The sequence below is a fragment of the Hyalella azteca genome, unplaced genomic scaffold, assembly GCF_000764305.2.
Source record: "Hyalella azteca isolate HAZT.00-mixed unplaced genomic scaffold, Hazt_2.0.2 contig15556, whole genome shotgun sequence".
Taxonomy (NCBI): Eukaryota; Metazoa; Arthropoda; class Malacostraca; order Amphipoda; family Hyalellidae; genus Hyalella; species Hyalella azteca.
In genome coordinates, this window is record NW_025945401.1 from 1 (window position 1) to 15,082 (window position 15,082).

General features: G+C 36.4%; 2 protein-coding genes and 1 long non-coding RNA gene across 3 annotated transcripts; 1 reads left to right on the plus strand and 2 right to left on the minus strand.

Moving 5' to 3' along the window:
• Nucleotides 1-1,876: 1,876 nt before the first annotated feature.
• On the plus strand, nucleotides 1,877-3,596 carry LOC108674611 (tetratricopeptide repeat protein 32). Its single transcript, XM_018162574.2, has 3 exons — nucleotides 1,877-2,303; nucleotides 2,831-3,000; nucleotides 3,349-3,596. Exons 1-3 carry the CDS (start codon nucleotides 2,206-2,208, stop codon nucleotides 3,471-3,473), a joined length of 393 nt encoding a protein of 130 aa, XP_018018063.1. The 5' UTR covers nucleotides 1,877-2,205; the 3' UTR covers nucleotides 3,474-3,596.
• A 2,040-nt stretch (nucleotides 3,597-5,636) lies between these two features.
• On the minus strand, nucleotides 5,637-6,901 carry LOC125179169. Its single transcript, XR_007157165.1, has 2 exons — nucleotides 6,607-6,901; nucleotides 5,637-6,025 (listed from the first exon to the last, which is right to left on the minus strand). It is a non-coding gene; the product is annotated as an uncharacterized LOC125179169 (long non-coding RNA).
• Nucleotides 6,902-13,438: 6,537 nt separating this feature from the next.
• Nucleotides 13,439-14,828, minus strand: LOC125179170. The gene is made up of 2 exons (XM_047884549.1): nucleotides 14,807-14,828; nucleotides 13,439-14,664 (listed from the first exon to the last, which is right to left on the minus strand). Exon 2 carries the CDS (start codon nucleotides 14,531-14,533, stop codon nucleotides 13,868-13,870), a length of 666 nt encoding a protein of 221 aa, XP_047740505.1. The 5' UTR covers nucleotides 14,534-14,664; nucleotides 14,807-14,828; the 3' UTR covers nucleotides 13,439-13,867.
• Between the last annotated feature and the right edge of the window lie 254 nt (nucleotides 14,829-15,082).

Here is a 15,082-nt window from a genome sequence, read left to right on the forward strand (position 1 = left end):
TATCCTACCCCATTTCATGTTTGACAGCATTAGCTATTTGCTAATTTGCAAACACAATTATATTCACAATTAAACATTATTGTCATTGACTCATTGCCACAGACTCACAGTCATAATGAAATCTGTTTACCTAGCTAGTAAAAATTATATTCCAGATTAGAATTATGGTTCAAATTTATTAAAAATAAACAAATTATTTTTTTCTGCTCAAATATCCAATGGAGCCTAGCTGCCAAGGTTGTTCATTGCATTTGCTGCGTTGCATGTTTGTAACTTTATGAGCAATAAATTATAGGCCTAATGAAGATTGCTCAATAAAAATTTCGTATGTATCTGACCTGACAGTGACAGACCCGTGACAGTAGGTATGCTATTGCTAGCTACTAACTACTGTCGCTGTCAAGTGTCAAGTGATAACTAGGTACGTCTCTTTTAAGCGCTGAGTCCAAGAAGCTTGGTCTATGAATAGGTAATGCAGCCTGCTAAAATTTTCAGTACACGACGATTTGCGGTACGTGCGGCTTCTTGTGATTCCGTGAATTCTTTACTCCATTTTATTAATTGAAAATACCTATAGAAGCACCTAGTAAAACTGTAATGGTAATATGAAGCTTGTCACAATGTTAAGGCCTTTGTCAAACTCTATTTGTTTTTGTCGTTCTTTTATTATATTGTTTAATTTCTGGTAATGCAGCTGTATGATAAACGAGTTGACTCGGTGACATGGACCAAACTAGAAACAGCTGCTTTTCCAATCCCTGAATTGACTCTCGAATCTTTGTAATTTCAAATTTCTTTTCCCCAAATTTATCTTTATGATTTAATTTCTCTTTTGTCATAAAAGTTCATATTTTTATCATAATCTTGGTTTAAATAAATAAAATTTGCCTTGTTAGTTTAAGCTCTGAAAACGTCTGACAAATTTACGGCCAGTGTCCAAATTCAGTGAGCATTGAATATCTCCCAAAGTTATGAACGTAGCTCGATGAAACTTGGTACACGTATTTATTAGGACTTAATGGTGATGCTTATCTCATGAACTTTTTTTTAATTTCACCTTCATTCGTGAGTTATATGACGATACGTGCCGAAATGGGCAGTGAATACATTTTTCTCTGAACTACTTTACAGATTTGAACGAAAATTTGGATATAGAAAGCTAACTTCCCTACGGTGATGTCTAGCTCTTTACAACTTTTTAGATTTGCCTTCATTTGTGAGTTATACGGTTTTACGTTTATGGCTCTTGGTCGATGCAAGTTTAAAAATCCATGTAAAAATCGGCCTGATAAATGACGGTCGTTTCTCCATATAACTGGCAAACAAACGCGAAATAGAAAAAATTGTCGCGAGATAAACATCACTGTTGGAAGGCTAGGTATTCACATACGAAGTTTCATCCAATTCGGTTCAAATCTGTTCAGTATTTTAGGACAAATTACATGCTCACCGCGAATTTAAGCGATTACCGGTATTGCTGTTTTAAATCACGAATGTGAAAAAAAAATTCGCAAACAAGGCAAAATCTAAAAAAATTGCCACGAGCCCAACATCACCGTTGGGAAGTTAGGTTTCTATATATTCAAAGTTTCATTCAAAACTGTAATTTAGAAGAAATGTCATGCTCACAGCAAGTTTTAGCACATATCGCCATATAACTTACGAATGAAGGTGAAATTTAAAATTTTTTCACGAGCTAAACATCACCGTTAGGTCCTAATGAATACGTGTACGAAGTTTCATCCAGCTACGTTCATTACTTTGGAAGATTTTCCCATGGTTGAACTATATATACTGTTCAACCATGGATTTTCCATACTCACTGAATTTGGACACCGGCCGCGTGAGACCGGCTGTAAATTTGCCCGAGAGGTGACGTGAGGAACATTGCCTCGCATAAATAATTGAAGCCAAAGAATTTTTATTAAGCAAGGTGAAAAATTGTTCAATTGTCAAATAAATTAAAATTAATTACGCATTCTCAGAAGCAGTTCTTCATAGTTAAATAGATACCTACGTGAATAGTAACGTGATAGTTGGCAAAGATACAATTCGAAATTCGAGAAAAAAGAACAAAATTTACGTTTAAATGATTCTGGCGAGTTTTCGTGATCGTCACAAAAACTCTCAAATACTTTAAATGTTTCTTAGAGATTTTATCAGTCTTCGCTTAGTCGTCAACAGCGATAATCATCGCAATTCGCAATGGATTTTGATGGCAAGATTTTAGGCTACATGAAATGCAGACGATTTCAAGATGCGGAAAAGCTCATCTTGGATCAAATTAATACTTTGGAAAAGAAGTAAGCAACGTCTAATTCGAAAAATTGTAGGTAACTGAATACCTATTTCTACTATAGAATTTAATAGACGCAAAAGGAATCTGAAAAAATTCAGAACAATATTATTAATGTCTTCTTTGAAAGTAATACAGAACTGAGCTTAATCTTTTTAAAATTACATGCAGTTTATATACCCAAGTATTTATAACTTTGAGAATGTGAAACGTGAGTAGACACAGCACAGCGTTGCTATAGTTTGTACAAGTTATCTTAAATTAGCTATACTAGAATACCTAAAATTAGAGCTAAATTGTGCAGAGGTCCAAACATTCATCGTGGACACTGCTTATAGTCCTCTAAAAATAAATCTCAATGCCAGATTCTGTACATGCGCAGCGTTTTACACGCGTAAATATGCATCGCGAAAAAACTGGCATTATATCTCTTCATTCAAGTAAGAGGTTACATGTGTGAGGCAGTTGAAACTGAATTATAAATACACTTAAAAATAAAACAGAAGTTTAGTTGAATTATGTCCCGTTTTCCAGTGGTTCTGGAAGCAGAAAAGACTTGGCAAGTGCGTACAATTGGCTGGGACTGTGTCGCTACAGGGCCGTCGAGTTCGACGAGGCTCAGCAGCATTTCAATACAGCCATTCAGCATGACAGCGCTTGCGCCCAAGCCTACTATAACAGGGGAACGGTGTGCTACAGAATGGGTGAGGCGTCCTCTCATATAAGTAGTTGATTAATATACGTTGATATTATGAAAAAACATTTCATGAGATTAATTTTTTAGACCAGTACATTATATTTCTTTCTTCTAATTTTTACCCCATAGGGCCTTACACTGAATTGAATCGAAATTTTGGCGTCGAAAAAGAGATATATAAAAGAACGTATTAATATTTCTCTGTGGTCATAGATATGAACATTCAGTTTATAATATGATTATATGAATCACTTGTGTCAAATCATTTGGTATTACAGTAACAATTATTTGAGCTTAATGGATTATTCGTGGGCAAGCACTCTAGAATACAATTGTTTTCATAATTCCTTTACAGGAAAAAGTGATAAGGCGGTAGCAGACATGGAGATGGCGGTGCATCTTGAACCACACAACGAAGAATTCTTGCTAGGGTTGACCAGTGCAAAAAAACTACAGAAGCTTTCAAAAAATAATCAATGAATTTATAGAGAAGAATTTTTTCAACACTTTTCAACAGCTGTAAAACAAAACCTTATATACACTATCAAAATTGATGTGGTTACAAAATTTGCCTGCTTCTATCAATAAAACTATGTGACGTAACTTTTCTTTAGCTTCTATCCTGGGTTAACACTATAATTTTCCAGGTATTTGGGACTAAATTACACAATGCGTACTATTTTTAGCCAAAATATTTTTTTTGCAGGAAGATGAATTCTGACATGTATTATTTACCAAATATGATAAACGGTATCAACAAATTTCAGGTAAACGTTCCTTATGTATCGCAGTTGGTGATCGATTACGGTGCTTTTCTGGTGCTTACACTGAAGTTGAGTCACGAAGCTACCAGCCGGTGCGCCGAGGCAGCTACCGCTAGGAAAAGCTCACAGCGTCCATACTGCCGTCGCTAACGTGTCGCCGATGCTTTCGTAATGGTACCGTATGTCAAGGTTTCATCAACAATTTCACGTTGGATGATATATTCTGATCGTTGAAAATGTCAGTGCAGCCTCCAGTTAACAATGAGGGCAATGTGAGCAAGACGGAAGCCTCATTAAAAAACCCAAAAGGCGAAGATTTGAAATTGTTGCTTGAACGTCATAGCATTCTGTTCGCCCTGAGGTTATCAGGCTTAAATTTTCGTCCCGTACATATACTAAAAAATAAATATAAAATATTTTTATAAACCACGTTTTTCTGGTTTCTACAAAACTAAAAATAATTAAATAAAACAAATAAAAAACTTAAAAAAACACGTTTTCTTAACAGACAAAAAAGAAAAACACTTACCTACTCTTACATAACATTTAAGTTATGTAAAATGTTATGTAGGAGTAAATGTTTTTCTTTATTGTCCGTTAAGAAAACTTGTTTTTTTAACAGTTTTTATTTGTTTTATTTCATTATTTTTAGTTTTGTAAAAACCAGAAAAACATGGTTTTTTAAAATATTTCCACGTTTTTCTTGACTTTGTTTCGTGTCTGTATGTCATCAAAAATTCAGACCTTAATTTAGAGCTCTTCTAAACATCCTATTAAGTTGAAATTTGGCATGCATGCTTATACTGCCTAACAATTCAAGATTTTATCATCAGAAAGAATAATTTAATTTTTTTTAAATTGTAAAAAAACACTAAAACTTAATGGTTTGAAATTGAGTTTTTTCTCAAACATCCACTCTTGCCAACCCTGGAAATTGATTTGAATTGCTAACTAAAAAGTAGAAAATAAATAAATCTAAAAAATATTTTTAAAAACATTTTTCTGGTTTTTACAAAACTAAAAATAGTGAAATAAAATAAATAAAAAAAAACTTTTAAAAACCACATTTTCTCAACGGACAAAATAGAAAAACGTTTACTCTTATATAACATTACATAACATTTTACATGACTTAAATGTTATGTAGGAGTAAATGTTTTTCTTTTTTGTCCGTTAAGAAAACATGGTTTTTAAAAGTTTTTTTTTTATTTCACTATTTTTAGTTCTGTAAAAACCAGAAAAACGTTTTTAAAAATATATTTTTTTATATATATCTATTTTCTACTTTTTAGTTAGCAATTTTAGCAATTGAAATCAATTTCCAGGGTTAGCAAGTGTGGATGTTCAAGAAAAACTCAATTCCAACCTGTGAATTTTTCATGTTTTTCTTATTTATTTTTTAATTAAGAAAAAAATTTTCAATTGTTATTTCTGATGATCAAATCTTGAATTGTTAGGCAGCATAAGCATGCATGCCAAATTTAAAGTTTCTAGGATGTTCAGAAGAGCTCTAAATTAAGGTCTGATTTTTTGATGACAGACAGACACAAAATGAAGTCAAGAAAAACGTGGTAATAATATATTGACTTAAATAATGGATGACAAAATTAATTGGAATTTTGAAATTGCAACAAGCGGTTAAAGAAGTATAGTATAGAATAGGAATTTCTCAGACGGTCAAGGCTGTCAGGAAACACAGCAAATATCACAAGTAGTGTTGAACAATTCTCTTCATCTTCAATCAATTTAATTATTTCTCTATCCAATATATCAGTGAAAATACCACTCAATTTAGCACACTGGACATTTTCAATGGTTTCCAGAGTTTCAACTAAAATTTTAAACTCAGGTGTAATATAGTGAAATAGTTCAACAGGGCTCAATGCTAACATTCTTTTATAGAAACTTCCCATAACTACAAACATTAACCTAGAAAAATTACATTTCATGAATAAATGAAAAAAAGTATTAGAAACAATGTTCACTAGCTTAGTCTCTGTAGTAACAGCACCAGGAATGTTAGAATCTTTCCAGATAGAATCACACTTGCTGACTACATTTCTGTTATAAAATATTTTGGTTTCAGCATTGAACATAATTTGGTTGTCTTCAAATTCTTTGACCAGGTCACTGCAAATAAGTAATACGTGGAGCAGTTGAGCTTGAAGAAGTGATGGTTTGTGGAGGAAAACCAAACGCAGAACATCTTCATGTAATTTAGAACCATTTTGAACCGCACCAGCCAGCTTGTCCCACACATCACTCTTCCTGCAATAAATGATTTATTAAAGTAACTTTGAATTTGGCAAACTTGTACTCAGCAATACGGTATCACAGAAAACCAACTGAACAGCAAGAATTGAAACTATTTTAAAACAGATTACTATTTATCTTAACAAACTGTTACATATAGTACATTAGAACTGTCATTGATAGACTGTGAATGATAAATTGCATTTTTTGATGCCTAACTTGAAAATTAGTTCTTTACTAAGCAAAACTGCAAAGAAAGGGCTCTTAAAATAACTAAATTAGTATTTTAATTCAATTTGATTGGGCTACCTGAACCTGAAATTTGCTATCATGATGCCTCATGAGATAAGCAGGTTAATAATGAGTCTGCAATCAAACATGCAACAACATAGCAAAAAATTTGAAGTTTTCTGTAGTTTTAAATTGGATAGAAGAAATAAATAAATAAATCTGATAGCAACACCAGCATCAGTGAATCACAGACAAAGAAATTGGAATAGTAATAAAATATCTTGCAAAAATGAAAAATCCTGAAGGCAAAAATTGAATAATTAAATAAGTTTTTTGAGCAATTGGGATCATTGCAAGTAACTAACCTGGGAATTCTTTGGAGAAAATTTGAAGCACATGGATGCTGATCTTGACACATTAGCAAAATGTGGTCAGAGTCTACATCACAATCTACATTCATTATAATTTCAGCTTAGAGTGAAAAGGCAATAAAACAGAAGTCTGAAACAGCCAAAGTTTAATCCTTTTTGGCATAGAATGACAATTTTTATCCCTGCATTTTATCATTTATCAGCCTTCATTTAGTGAAACTTCAGTAGGATATATGTTAATTTGTGTTCAATTGTGAACCAAGTACCAAATAGTGATAAACACATTGGAAATATTCATAGATGACAGATTAACACTAATTTTAACATCATTGACACATGACATCAGTGATGACCTCAGTATGTAACTGCACTCAATTATATACCAGCAGGTATTGAAAATATCTCCAATAGATTATGTAAATTACTATATATATATACATAGAGATATTGATATCTCTATTCCACTCTCAGTTTAAACTGCACTACTGAAATTTTTGAGCCTAGGTTTTATTTGCCAAGCCACAAATCTATTGTCAGTAATTCAATTTGGAAGTTGATTAGCTAAGTCATTTGCCTAACTGTAGATAATAGTACAAATTATTACATAATATCTCTACAAAAGAATATCTTGTCTGCAATTGAGGATTAAATATTGAAGTGCTAATTCACATTTTATTTTAGTTTTGTCATGAAAGCAAGATTTAAAGCAGGTCTGGAAAATACTGTCAGAGATGCAATAGGATATTTGTTTGTGGCAGTGAGATATATTGAATATTTCAGATGGGAAAGTATTCTGACCAGAGAATTCATTTTTCAACCTTGAACCCATTTTCAAACAGTAAACGTATCCATGACAAAAATATTTAAATGTGGAACAAATTTTTTACCAGCTAAATTATTTGCCAATTTTTTACATTACATCAAATTTTTTATTGTACCCTTAAAATCTATAGGTAGAAGTTTTCTCAATTTAGAAACCATTTAGCACCAAGTAAGTTACATCATGGTTTCATTCATTGAATTCAAGTTACCCAACATGAACACAAATTCACCTACCTATAACATTTTTTAGAGCATGTTTGAGTCATGAAATTTCTCATCAAAATAATTGAGGAGCCATAAGACGCCACAATTAATCCAATTTATTCCATGTACCATCAAACGGGGTAGGTATTAAGGGACGGTTTTGAGAGTTTTTGTTAACAACCTACCAGGAAACATTTCATAAACATATATGGGCTCATTATAACGCTCTTTGTGAGGGCTACCGTATGGCATCACCAAAAAATTCCATATGCTATTTGTAAGGTGCCAGAAGCAAAATGAAAGTGTCCCTAATTACCCCTTGGTAACAGGGTAATCCAGGACACTTCAAATAAAATTTAATTTTAAAACGTTTTAAGCATGCAGAGTGTACTCATCCATTACTAACAGTACCTACTCTGAAGTCCTCTTCCTTTGTAAATTAGGTAGATGTAGAATAAATGACATTTTCTGTGATTTTTACTTGTTTTTCCTTTATTGATGTGAAATTACCATATCCATTCATTACCATATTATTAATGTGATATTCTCCTTTCCATGAGCATGCCATTGAGCATTTACAATGAGCTGGTCCACTGAAAGCTCCATATCAGCAACTGTATAGTATAGCATTTCTTCTGTATCTGTAAGGATGTCAACTGCATGCACCTGAACACATTGAGAGAGTTGGATTAACACTGCATGCACCTGAACACATTGAGAGAGTTGAATTAACACTGCATGCACCTGAACATATTGAGAGAGTTGGATCAACACTGCATGCACCTGAACAGATTGAGAGAGTTGAATTAACACTGCATGCACCTGAAAACATTATTAAGAGAGTTGAATTAACACTGCATGAACCTGAAAACATCATTGCGAGAGTTGAATTAGTTATGGTTTATAATAACAGTATTTTGCTTATAGATATGAATAGCATCAAGAACTGTATGTATCTGTAGACACAGGTTGAAAGGTAAATATTTTACTCTTTGTTGCATTACTTGCAACTCACAAGTGGCTATGAGGTAGAGGCACTTCAATAATGTGTTGGTTCAGTATATACTTCATCCAACTGATCCAAGAATTATTTTTATGCCCACTCAAGCTGCACATTTACAAAAAAAATTATATTATCTAACAAGGAAAGACGGAGGACTGCAACTAACAATTATTTCCATATCAACTAAACTGATTAACAAAAAATGATGGCTATGTTGCACCGTGGTGCATTTATGGAACAAATTACTTGATAAGAAATCTTATAACTTTTGCTCATGCAATGAAACTTGACAACTCAAACATTCTCTGAGATAATAACAGGGCCATGCACTGATCAGGTACATCATGGTCTGCAACATGTTGAAATCATGTCACCAACAGCTCTGGGGGAACACACAACATGTTGACATCATGTCACCCATGGCTTTGGGTTTGGGAGAACATCAAACATGCAACATGTTGACATCATGCTGCCTACAGCACTGGGAGAACAGGCAACATGTGGACACCTTGTCACCCACAGCTCTTGGGGGAACACACTACATGGTTACATCATGTCACATTGTCATCCAGGGCTCAGGAAGAACACGCAACATGTTGACATTGTCACCCACAGCTCTGGCCTCTGGGAGAACCTGCAATATGTTGAAATAATGTAGCACACAGCTCTGGGAGAACACACAACATTTTGACATCATGTCAGTGATGTCACCATAGTGGCAAACCAGAGATTTTTTAGAATCAGTTCATTTTTAATTTCCTCTTTACTCAATATTTAAACCATTTTCTGATGTATGATTATGCTGGTGTAGGGTAAACGCGGTATATTCCGACATCGTGGGTAATTCCGACACCTCTCTAGTTTTTCCTTTATATTAAGCTTTGTTTTAGTTCCCTGCGTTCATTGATGGTTGAAATAGTGATGTCATACATTTGCGCGTCAAACTACAGCCAAAACACTAGGTCTGGGCCATCTAGCGGGAAAATGTTGAGATCCAAAGAGAGACGGTGCATGCCACCCAATGAGATCATCGAAAAATGTGTCAAAGTTGACAGTTGACCTTGCTCTACCAAATAGTGATAAACTGTTTGTGCAGAAAGAATATTATGGTTTGAGACTTTTAAATACGTCTGCGAATATATTAGGAATCCTTTAAGTATACTTGTATTTGCTGATTTCAAGTGGTAAATAAATTAATAGATGATTAAGTTGAGAAACGCATTTAGACACATAAAAACTAATTCCGACACAACTTGAATTGGACACACACAGCTCGTTCCAAGCTGTGTGCAAAAATAAAAATTTTCTCAATTAAAAGCGTAATAACTGTTAATTAAAAGCCTAAGTAGTGCTCAATATTCAATAGTGTTCTAATTCAAAGCCGTGTCATATTCCAATACAGCTCACACAGCAATCGGAATTTGAACACGTGGATGTTGGAATTACGTATTAGTACAATTTGAAGCGCAGTTGGAATACGTTTCACCACGTGCCGAATATAGTCACACACAGTGTCGAAATATAGGGATTTGGTAGGTTTGCATTCTAAAGGCTTTTAAATAAATATGGCAACATTTTGTGACGTTTCATTGTTGCTGGCACGTAGTGAGGTGTTTTGAGAGTCACATAAAGCAAAAAGAACTAGAGTAATGCATACGGTTATTTTTTTATAATTTTTTATTTCTCAATGCGTCCTTAATGTGTCGGAATATACCGCGTTTACCCTATATTGCAACAAGACTTTGCTGCTCGATGATAATTATATGCATGGATTTTCATATTTTTTCTGTACCACAGATTCAAGCGTTGTTCTGGAATTAGACAGCACAGCAGTAGAAGAAGGGGGATTCATGAGCAACTAGAAATAATGAAATAAACTAAGCAAAGAAGAATGAAGCTTTAGCAANCATAGTGACAAACCAGAGATTTTTTAGAATCAGTTCATTTTTAATTTCCTCATTTACCCAAGATTTAAACCAATTTCTTATGTATGATGAAGCTGGTATCCAGGATACTTTACTGGTCTACTTATAGGACTCAAAAATGAACTTGAGGGAGTGTCTAAAAAACTCCCTGCTTTGCCACTATGCCTAGTGTTTTTGCAGTATTTCGACACGCAAATGTATGACATCACCATTTCAACCATCAATGAACGCAGGGAACTAAAACAAAGCTTAATATAAAGGAAAAGCTGGAGAGGTGACAGAATTACCTACGATGTCGGAATATACCGCATTTACCCTAGTTCATTTTTAATTTCCTCATTTACTCAAGATTTAAGCCAATTTCTCAAGTATGATAATGCTGGATTGCTGGTATCTATGATACTTTACTGGTTTACTTATACCTAGGACTCAAAAGTGAACTTGAGGGAGAGTCTAAACAATTCTCACTAGGCTATGATGTGGACAGTGTCACAGTGGAACAGCCTCCCCGATGACATCGTTGGCGCTCCAAGTACTATGAAATTGTATGAATGCGTTCAAGAACAGACTAGATAAAGCTATGGAAAAATATATGTTCAGATTTGAAATGCCTAGCTCCTTATCGAACCCGGTGGATGGGTGGAAGTCTAGTAGCTACTTCAAACTATCGCCAGTCATTAAAAGATCCGGTCAAATGACACGAGTTTAGATCTATGAACAAGGCACGAAAAGGAAAAGAATCGGCGACAGGCCACATCAGGCCTACACTTCAGCGCCGACATCACTATGTTATGTTAAGTGGCCGTTCGACCGAGGGCTGGTTCGACCCACGGCCTAGATACGGACGGCTTGAAGTGTTGAAGGCTACGTTCCGGTAGGCAGGAATCATGGTGGTCCATTACATCCAGGGCAGTTGTGGTCTTCGGCAGGCGACCCACCATTTACTGCCCAAATTTCTGGGTCAAAAATCGCAAATTTTACTTTTCCGGTTTTTAGTTGTTGCGGACTATTTCGAGCTTTCCAGTGCAACTGTTATCTATGGCAGGAATAATTGAATACGCGTGCATCCAAGGTTCATTTTGGCTTTATATTCCCAGAAGACACGGTTTCCACGGTTTCTGCAAAGTGCAAAGAAACCGGTACAAATACAAAATTTGTTCAAAGAAAAAATGTAACTGAATTTATGTGAAGCCATCTTCGGTATTGAAGGTAATCCATTATATTTTCGGCATGTCACGCAATTGCGAAGTAATTTTCTTATTGACAAGTTAATTCCTATTATCCAATACTTGCGTCTGCGTTGGGTCACAAGAGTTGCTCTTCCAATGTGAGCCAAATCTTTGTGGGTTTCACGAATCATGCTTTCTACAAATTGGTTTCCCTTGGGCAAAATTATTGGATGTTCTCATCGGAAGAGAGATCGCTGTGTTGCAGTCGGCCTCCTACTCTAAGAACGCCATGATCGTCGAGTTTCCTGAGACCGATTTGACACTTCAGCGAACTCGCCTGCGAACTCGCCTGCGAGCTCGAATGCAAAACCTAACTTCTTTTTCAACTGTGGCACGCATAACTCGTTCAATTATGAATGGATTTTATTCAAATTTGAAATATAAGTAGATAATATCAGTATTGTGCAGGGGGAATTTTTTCAGATTTTTACATCAATAACTTTTTTGTTAATACGGAAAACCTAACTTAATTTTCAACTGTGGCACTCATAACTCCTTCAATTATAAACGGATTTTATTCAAATTTGAAATATAAGTGAAGTGTCGAATCGGTGACGTATCTCCATTGACTTCGGCAGGTGTCGCTGAGGATACACCCAACACGATTGGCTACGAACCTGGCCAGCTGCCTGCGTTCATTCTTTACGTAGTGCAATACTGTTGCGCTGTCAGTCCAGAAATATTCGTTGTCGATTTTGTAATCGAGCTCTTCCACGAGAACTTTTCTTCAGGAGAACGGAGACTTTAGCACCATTCAACTCTATTCTCGGAATGATCCGATAAGGGGTCGCCTGCCGAAGACCACCACTGCCCTGGATGTAATGGACCATCACGATTCTTGCCTTCCGGAACGTAGCCTTCAACACTTCAAGCCGTCCGTATCTAGGCCGTGGGTCGAACCAGCCCTCGGTCGAACGGCCGCTTGTCGAAGGACGATAAATTTTGGAACAGAACTATGCTATCTGAAATCTAACCTCAGATGCGGTGAACGTAAAATTACGTAATTTGACGATGCCTGGAAGTCATATTCGATCCGCGGCCTGGTGGTGCACGGCTGGTGGTGGTCAAGGCCGGAAGAGGACAAAACCGAGTGGTGCACGGCTGATTGGTGTGGGTCCGGAGAGATCCAAGGCGTTCGATTCAGGGCTTATTGGTGCACAAAATTGGTGGTGCACGGCTGCGCTCCCCCGATAAGTAGAATTGTCCCGGATTGATGTTATTACTGACTATTACGTCACATTCTGTGACGTCACTATTCGCGGGCCACCGCGTATATAGGCTGAGAAAGCTCACTGTTAGTCAGTCTTAGGCGAGTCTAAGGCAGACAGCCTTCAACTGCAGTCATGCAGTTAACACTAGACTCCGGCACTCAGCCAACACGCAGTGTCGTATACTCTATCTCCAAAATTACTGCACATACTATGCTTTGATCCTGTAACTTCTATCTAGTGTATCCGTGAACCTATCCTTAATACTTACGCTTAGATACACGTCTTGTCATTATCCTTCCCCGGCCAATGAATATTTAATCTGTTATTCGGACAATTTATTAACGTACCAAAACCCTTCAGGTTTATCTACAATGGAACAGTAGATCAGACCGATCTATTTAGAACTGTGACAGAATTATTAAAAGGCGTAAGTCTGGCTTTTGAGAGGACAGGATAACAGCTTATTTCTCCGTTCCTTGCAATAGATCTCAAGAAAGCAACCGAGCCGTAGCCCGTTTCACATCCATCCGTGAAAAAAAATTCAACTCATTTCTGGTAGCTGCTGCTGGTTTGCAGCATCTCTGAATTTCATAATCTTCAAGGAAATGAAGCTCGTCTCGCCAGGTAGTCCATCTTCGGTTGAGCGATGCAGGTAACTCTGCGTCCCAATCCAATTCCAGTTTGCAGGCATCCTGGAAAATTCTTTTCGCGCAGACGATGGTTGGTCCAATCAGGCCAATAGGATCAAAAATTCCGTGGATGATCGATAGGATGCTTCTTCTAGTCGGCTGTTTATTTTCTAAATTTATCTTTAACTTCAGCGTATCACGTTTTGCATTCCATATCAGACCTAATGCTGGATTAGCGGAGCCAAGATGAATTTATTTCAATTTTACGTCGGAAACTTTTTTCATTGTTCACGAGGCTCAAAAGTCTGTCGGAATTCGTAACGAATTCGGCAAGATTAAATCCTCCTTCAGATACCAAATGTTTTACCTCTTGCAGGAGTTTAGCAGCTGTCTCCTCAGAATCACTAGAAGCGAGGAAATACAGTCTACGTAAAAATTCCTCACGACTGCTGACTTTGCTTCGGCGCTGAATTCTTGGTTGTCCACGACGGTTTGGCGATGATTGACCGCCCTTCGAATATGGTTTTGAAGTTCGCAGTTTGAGCCTAGCTCCTGTCATTTCAGCCAAATATTTCTCAACATCTACTCTGACATTCACAATGCCAGCGTTATTGTAGTTCCACCACTTTATTCTCTTCTGATTTTCCTCTTCATTCAAGTTAGTCTGTTGTTCGCACGCTTCTTGTAGAGTTTGAACTCTATCCAAGTAGGTTCGATACTGATATTCCAATTCGTCTTTGTCTTTGATTCCTTTATTCATAAATTCATTAATCTCGTTAGCTTTTCTAGTAACTGCAGCGAGACGCCCAGATGGTGGGTCGAATTCTCCACTGACAGGTGGCAGAGCGTCGTCCTCGTCGGCAACGCCAGATGGTGGTGATGTTCTGTCCAGAGGCATGTCGCGAATTTTGAAACTATGTTGCTGACTATTTCGTGCTTCTCAGTGCAACTGTTATCTATGGCAGGAATAATTTAATACGCGTGCATCCAAGGTTCAATTTGGCTTTATATTCCCAGAAGCCACGGTTTCTGCAAAGAAACCGGTACAAATACAAAATTTATTCAAAGAAAAAATGTTACTGAATTTATAAACAATATTCGAAAATATTCAAGTAATTACAATAGCTTTCTAAACAACAAATAAATGTTCAAACAAGTAAACTAAGATCACCAAAATTCGTTCCTGATTCAAGTTCGGCCTGTCCTCCACAGCCGACAGATGACGAGTGAGCTAATGATTTTCGCAAGACCACGGAATTAAGCTACTATTCTAGAGCAAATGTTGCGTTCACAACATTAGTCTCACCTCAAAGCTGACATTCTGACCTATCCAACGGTACCAAAATCATCTCTGTACGTTGATTTATGTCTTGACGAGGATAGGCGAAAATTACCGGCCGGGCACAGAAATAGACGACCTGAAGACGCTGATCTTCTTACCCGGCGG

Excerpts from the sequence above, each read along its gene's own strand:
- LOC108674611 (XM_018162574.2), top strand. The coding sequence starts at position 2,206 with ATGGATTTTGATGGCAAGATTTTAGGCTACATGAAATGCAGACGATTT. Across the intron at positions 2,304-2,830 it reads ATTAATACTTTGGAAAAGAA|TGGTTCTGGAAGCAGAAAAG; the intron begins GTAAGCAACGTC and ends CCCGTTTTCCAG. Across the intron at positions 3,001-3,348 it reads AACGGTGTGCTACAGAATGG|GAAAAAGTGATAAGGCGGTA; the intron begins GTGAGGCGTCCT and ends ATTCCTTTACAG.
- LOC125179170 (XM_047884549.1), bottom strand. The coding sequence starts at position 14,533 with ATGCCTCTGGACAGAACATCACCACCATCTGGCGTTGCCGACGAGGAC.